This window comes from Nelusetta ayraudi, unplaced genomic scaffold (assembly GCF_046127955.1).
Source record: "Nelusetta ayraudi isolate G7.1 ecotype Tasmania unplaced genomic scaffold, CSIRO-AGI_Nayr_v1 ptg000042l, whole genome shotgun sequence".
NCBI classification, from domain to species: domain Eukaryota; kingdom Metazoa; phylum Chordata; class Actinopteri; order Tetraodontiformes; family Monacanthidae; genus Nelusetta; species Nelusetta ayraudi.
In genome coordinates, this window is record NW_027466092.1 from 19048187 (window position 1) to 19055205 (window position 7019).

Here is a 7019-nt window from a genome sequence, read left to right on the forward strand (position 1 = left end):
GCTGTACCACCGTACCGCGGCAGTCTTCTCACAGCCACACGTCAGGAAGTTCAAAGACCAATTTAAGGAAGCACTAACGCATCCACACCGGGGAGTAGCCGTGTAGGTGAGAACAGCATATATGGACAGTGTGGGTGGAGCTTCAGGCTATTGCAGCACCTCCAAAGCCACTGCCTGTGCCACAAACATGAGGTTGACTCAGAGTAACACACACACACACACCCTTCAGGCTCACTGTGCCTTTTCACGAAGGAAATAAATCAGCAAGTGCATCTTGTTCGCGTTTCCTTTGTTTGTGTTCTTTCAAATCATTGAGACAAAGCGGGAGGGCTTCAAAGAAAGCACAGATATGGTGAAACCTTTTCACAACTTCAGGCTAATGCTAAGCTAAATGCTAAAACTAACTAACGTCTGTTGTAATAACAACGTTGTACATCACTTGAAGCTGCTCACTGAGAAATACATATGCTTGCTGACTTTCTCAACATCTGAACAATTTTTCAGTTACTCTGAAAGTAACTTCAAAAAGGAAAAAGGAACCTCAACTTAATTACACCGGGCAAGCCGTCCAGTTGGAAGTTAACTTGTGGTTTTGTGCCTCAGTCATGCTTGGACACTGACACTTGAAGATGGTATGATTAAAGAGTGGTGTCAAACGATTTAACCTATACAGGCATGATGTCCGTGTCCCCAGTGCGTCTTTTCTTCACGTCTTTGAATATTTATTCTTGGACTTTATCCCTCAAAATAAACCATCTGGACCTTGGGGGAGTTAACGGTTTACTCCCCCGCTGCCAGCGCTCTTACTCACAATGGGTCACATGGGATGGGTTTCACCAGAAGGTGGCATTGCTGGCGTGACTTCCTTAAAATGACACTAACGTCTGCTGGTTGTTTGTTCAAATTCATGACTCATTTCTGCTCCAAACAACCCTTCGTTTTCCAGAATCACATTCTCCTTATATTTATTTTTTTCCTCTGCAGGATGTGTCACTGGGCTAACTTGAGTCACAGGCAACACCAAATGTATTTTACTTTCTGAAGTAACCATCGTCTCGACATACAAAAACAATGTGAAAAACCGTCGGACACGTTGATCCCGACCCAAACTAGAACCTCTGTCACTCATCTTCTCTAATTTCCCTCTGTGTGTCTTTCACTAAACTCTGCGGATTCAAGAAACCCAAGAGGATCAACACATAGACAAGAAGATGTTTATTAATACTAAGACGTTACTTTGATTTGAGTTAGCGTCTGGTGGTGCCCAATGTTAAAATCAAGGCAACCTGAAAAATAAATATTTGTGTTTCTTGTCTTTTGTAATGTTTGCGTCCTGGTTCTGTGTTGGAACAGTTTGTCAGTGTTTGCTGTGCGGAGGCTGAAACCATCGATCACTGTTATCGCCGCTGATTGCTCAAGGTTGACATCCGTGAATCAGCACCACGCTTCAAATGCCTGCGGCCGGCCAGCGTGGCCTCATTCAGAGGACAGAACGTTGACAGGGAGCGACGAGACCAAACCAAGATGCAGCGACTCACTCTACGCACCTGCGTGGCCTTCCTGTGTGTGTTGTCTGTGGTGAGTCTCAAATCAAACAATTGAAAAACACGGCTCACTTTGAATGCTATGCACACAATATTTGTATTTATGACTAGATATTTAAATCATTATTTTTTGCTGCCCCACAATGCCACCTGTTTAGAATTTATTTATTTTAAGGTTTTCAAAATTTAATTATGCAAAATTCACAGTGAGGTGTTTCCAAATATTTTTTGGTTTTAGTTTTAATTCTCTCTCTCTCCCTCTCTCTCTCTCTCTCTCTCTCTCTCTCTCTCTCTCTCTCCCTCTCTCTCTCTCTCTCTCTCTCTCTCTCTCTCTCTCTCGCTCTCTCTCTCTCTCTCTCTCTCTCTCTCTCTCTCCCTCTCTCTCTCTCTCTCTCTCTCTCCCTCTCTCTCTCTCGTGTGCATTCAGCAGGGGGCAATTGACCCCAGAGGAACCCGACCGGTGGAACAAGGAACACGAGAGGAAAAATGTGCCTCCCAGCAGGAGTGGCCTTTCTGTACCAGTGACGAATGGGTACGACTCAGTCGCCACGCGCTGCCGTCTGCATGCAGACCCGCATCCTGTCCAAACACCAACTGCTTCTGTGTCCCCCTTCTCCATCAGGGCCCCAAGTGTCCGTCAGGCTGCAGGATCCAGGGCCTGATGAACAAGTACGACCACGACCTGCTGAAGAAGATCGAGAAAATCCGTGGAATCTTGGACCAGAACACGCAGAAGGAACGCTCCTCCAACATTCTGAGCAAAGAGACCTATGATTATGTGAAAGAACGACTTGAGGTTGACTCAGGTCAGCCAGCTTTTTAAATATCTTTAAATAGTCCAGAATACACTGTTTGAGAAACAAGCAGGACGTTAATCCTGGAGCGATGTGCGTGTCTCTGCCCTCCCTCAGGTGACACCAGCAACTACTATGACCTGGCACAGACCCTGCGTCAGAGAATCGTCAGCATGAAGATCAAGATTGACCGCCAGCTGGGGATCCTAGACGCACTGAAGGAGCGAGTCAAGGACCAGGTGGTGGAGATGCAGCGGCTGGAGGTACGTACTTCAACACAGAGGGAGGGCTGCCCAGCAGACAGACACCGGGGGCTGAAATCTTTGGTTTTGGCCTGAGAAACATAGAAAAGATCATTGACATGTAGCTACAAATCTGAATTCATTAAATGAAATGAATGTGCAAAAATGAATCCTGGCTGTTTTACTGTTAAATGGATGTCCATACATCCATCTTGAGTCACAGTATCAAAAACCCTATTTCACAATTCTTAAATGTAGGCTGAGCATATTCACACCACTTTGCTAGTTTGCTAATATCTGTCTATTTGTTGTCCAAAAATATGACATACATGTTAATATTGTTTTTACATTTTATCCATTCAACATATGCAGCATAGATTAATGGCTCTAGAAAACCCTCGTGCTTTGGTCAATAGCAACCACATTTCCTGCTGTCTGTCTCCTCACATAGGTGGATATTGATATCAAACTCCGTTCCTGCAAAGGCTCCTGCCAACGTTACTCCGAGTACCAGGTGGACCACGAGAGCTATGTGGCACTGGATAAACAGGTGAGCAGAGAAGCAGACAGACCCCCATCCCCGGGGCCTCCCACCCCCGCAAGCTCTTCGGTAACTCAGCCTCACCTTCCCTCGTCTCCTTGACTCCGCCTCTCAGGTGAACCAGCTGGACTCTCAGAGGGCTCAAAGCATCGAGACAGCTGGTTCTCTGTTTGTAATGAAGAGCAAGCCACTGAGAGATGTCACAGTGGGGAGCATCTACAAGTCCGGGGACACGCCGGCAGTGGCGGGACAACAGACCGAGGATATGTTCCCTGAGGTGAGCTCATTCCACCTCTGCTCATGTTGTGGTTTCCGTCTGATTTCTAAAGTGTTTGGGTTTTTTTGTGGGCTGACATTTGTCTGAAAAGACCTCAAAGAACTCATTTCAGACTTAGCCTCTGTTGAATGATGATACATTCACAGTAGACTGCAGTTCCACATCTAACCTGCTGGAGTGACTGTTTGTTTGATGTCTCTCATGCATTGCATCGTTGCATTGTGTTAGCGCTGTACTTGACTGTGAATTATTTGTAAACATTAGAGGGCTCCACCTGATGTTTTCTTTTTTCAATCAATTGCTATCTGCTAATCTATGCTAATAACCGGTGGTCTCTCACCTCTTTGTTTGCCCACAGGTGAATTTGGTCAACTTGGTCCTTGAGCAGGAAGGCTCAAGTACGTCTCCTGCAACTGTCTCCAAGAACCCAGGTACAGACTTCACTTCGCCCACGTCGTCCTCCTCGTCCTTGTCCTCATCGTCCTCCTCGTCCTCGTCCTCGTCCTCGTCCTCGTCCTCATCTTCATCCATCACTGAACTTGGAGGAAACACCGATCTATTTAGTGGAGGGTTTGGTGGCTTCCAAGCCTTAGGCCAGGATGCTACGACCCACCTGACCTCTAAAACCGTCGCCTGCACCAGGTCCACTCGCAGGACAGTCATCCAAGGGCCGTCCGGGCCGGAGGAGATAATTGAGGAAGTGATGGATGGTGGTCCTGAGTGCCAAAAGGGAGGGGTGAACTCCTTCTTCCCCACTTTCAGTGGTGGCGCCAAAGGCATCACGGGGGAAATTAAAGGTTTGGGGCTCGACCTTGGCGCATTTTTGACAAGCGATGTTGATGATGATGTTCCAGACATCCACGCCCGCAGCGTGAAGACCGTGCGAGTGGAGCGGGAGGCTGATTTTGTAGGAAAAGGTACAGAAATTTCTGACTTGGAATAAAATGTTGCAGGCGTCAGAGTGACACATTCAGCTAGGTAGCATGAATATCTCGCCACCTACCCTTACGTACCGAAACACAAAGTGAACAATGAGATGACACAAGCTAATGTACTTTCAATTTTAGTAAGTTTTAATATCCTTCAAACTACTTGCGTCCAAAAGAAACTCGAAACTGCGTCTGACAGCACTCGAGCCGTGATCCCTTTCTATGCATGTGGTAGCTAAAAGCTAAAAGACCTGCACCCAGTTGAACTAGACCCAATGGCTTCCTTTCGCACTATCAGCACTTTGATCCACAGCCACAACACAAGCGTTCTAGACAAACCAGTAGTTTAATTAAAAGTAACACACTTAGTGGACCTCCTAAATCAAACAGTTTCAATTGGCAAGCCAGAACCCGCCTAAGCTAACTTGCAGTCTACGGTGTGCCCCTCTGTGTTTGCAGATTGTGTGGAAGTCTACAAGAACCACCTGACAGGGGAAACAAACGGCTTGTTTGAGATCAAACCCAGTGACGTGGCCTCGTCCAAGGTAGTGGTGGTTTATTGCCACCAGGAGGGACTAATGGGTGGGTGGTTACTAGTGCAGCAGAGAGAAAGCGGCGAGCTCAGCTTCAACCGAAGTTGGGCCGAGTATCGCGATGGGTTTGGCTCAGTTAACGCGTCGGGCAAGGGGGAGTTTTGGCTGGGTAACCAGAACCTCCACTTGCTAACCAGCCAAGGGGAGAGCATGCTTAAGGTAGAGTTGGAGGACTGGGAGGGGGGCGTGGCCACTGCTGAATACATTGTACGGATTGGCTCTGAGGAGGAGGGTTATCCACTGCACGCGTCACAGTACGTGGGGGATGCGGGGGACGCTCTGATGATGGCCGAGTCTGTGCAGAGGGCGGACCTTTCTTCCAATGGGATGAGGTTCAGCACTTTTGATAAGGACCAGGACAGATCAGAGCAGAGCTGTGCGAGGGTGTATGGGGGCGGATGGTGGTACAACAACTGCCAGGCAGCGAACCTGAACGGGCTTTACTACCGAGGCATGCACGACTCGGGGACAAATACACCCAACAGCCTCCTAAATGGAGTGCTGTGGCCAACGTTTAAAGGCAGCAATTACAGTCTGAAAACGGCGCGCATGTTCATCAGATCAACTGCTTTTTAATGACATTCATGTGAAAATGTGTGTGCAAAGTGAGGCCAAAAGTAGAAAAACAGAGCAAATTCAGACTTCAGAGTGAGGACCAAAGTTTGTGTTGTGAGATTTCAACATCAAGTTTAATCTTATTTGCCAATGTGTTGTGTAAGTGACCTGTTGCATCTGATCATCTGATCTTTGATGGATAAATAAAGACTCCGTGTTCACTTCAGCTGCTTCGTTTTCCCCTCTGTTACATAAAAAACACAGTGACACTGAACGATAACAAGGGCTAAAATAATAGCGATGCAGAAATGTCATGGAATGAGACTTTTATTCATTCAAAGTCGCACTTTGGCCGCAACTTAAATAATTATGTCATTCATTTAAATCATCAATGATGAGTTTTACACCGCTGTGTGATGACGCTTTCATCTAGAATCAAGCGGATGGCAACTGGCAGGCCAACTGTCATGTCAGCGTGATATAAGAAGTTAATTACACTGTTAGTAATAATAACTCGTGAGAATATTTCTTTAACTGGAAGCGATTTGCCTCAACAAAAATAAAAGACCGCTTTGGCGCAGCATTAATATGTAACACGTTATTACAGTAACTCGATTTGAAGAAAAAAAATTGTAGAGCGGTCCAGATTGTATCTACTTAAAAATATTAACACCGGGTATAAATACATGGCATTCATTGTTGTTGAATTTTAGTTTATTTAGTTTTATCTTATTTTATTTCACCAGGCTGACATTTTGTCCCATTGTGAACAGAATCTTTTTTTTTTATTTTATTTTTTTTATGACAGCTGGCCAAGATGGTTAGCAGCAAACGCATAAAATTCCAGACAAGAGAAACAGAAGAAAGTATGAATCACAAGTGATAAAAATGACAATCAGTCGACGAGCCGAGAACATCAGCGTTTTAGAGAGCTTGATTCAATATCTCTCATTTTAGTTTGAAAAACATTCCGTGACCTCAAGGGTTTTATTTTCTGATCACGCTGCATTAAAATCCAGGCCTCACCTGTAATATGGGGGTGCAGAACTGAACCTGTGATTACATTCGTCATTGGATTTTCATGTACAAGACAAAACAAAACACACAGCTCCTTATGTCTGTGATTGTATTCTGAGTCTCACGCTGATATTTCTATTTTAAAGAATGTAAAAGTATGCAGACCTCTTTTGGTTTTTGGTCGCCTAGAAGAATCATTTTATTGGAGCTCCATTAATGTTAGCTTTTGATAGATAGTAAGTAATAGTAAGTTTGAACACATAACAAAGTGATCGAACCAGCTTTTCTCAAAGTCTCGTTTTAAAAGTCAGTTTTCAATCTTGAGAAATCCAGAATTTCGGAATATTGTCATGAAATAAAATTTGCTTTTTTTTCCCATCTGGAGAATCAACAAATGAACTTGACTGTGTGATGGTCTTGGAGATAAACAGCGTTTAATGTTTAACCCTGAGTCTAGTCTCAGCAAGGCTTTGCTAGATTGACGGAGGCTGAGCACGCCCACCCTGGCCGAAAGCATGCAGTCCCCG

The 7019-nt window shown here is 45.2% G+C and overlaps 1 protein-coding gene across 1 annotated transcript; it reads left to right on the top strand.

Moving 5' to 3' along the window:
• Window positions 1-1428: 1428 nt before the first annotated feature.
• Window positions 1429-5699, top strand: fga (fibrinogen alpha chain). Its single transcript, XM_076035264.1, has 8 exons — window positions 1429-1578; window positions 1972-2076; window positions 2167-2350; window positions 2456-2601; window positions 3032-3130; window positions 3237-3398; window positions 3757-4315; window positions 4787-5699. Exons 1-8 carry the CDS (start codon window positions 1525-1527, stop codon window positions 5494-5496), a joined length of 2019 nt encoding a protein of 672 aa, XP_075891379.1. The 5' UTR covers window positions 1429-1524; the 3' UTR covers window positions 5497-5699.
• The last annotated feature ends 1320 nt before the right edge of the window (window positions 5700-7019 follow it).

Bases quoted from the DNA above. Each gene is read 5' to 3' on its own strand.
- fga (XM_076035264.1), top strand. From the start codon at position 1,525: ATGCAGCGACTCACTCTACGCACCTGCGTGGCCTTCCTGTGTGTGTTG. The intron at 2,602-3,031 runs GTACGTACTTCA...CTCCTCACATAG, and splicing joins TGGAGATGCAGCGGCTGGAG to GTGGATATTGATATCAAACT. The intron at 4,316-4,786 runs GTACAGAAATTT...CTGTGTTTGCAG, and splicing joins GGCTGATTTTGTAGGAAAAG to ATTGTGTGGAAGTCTACAAG.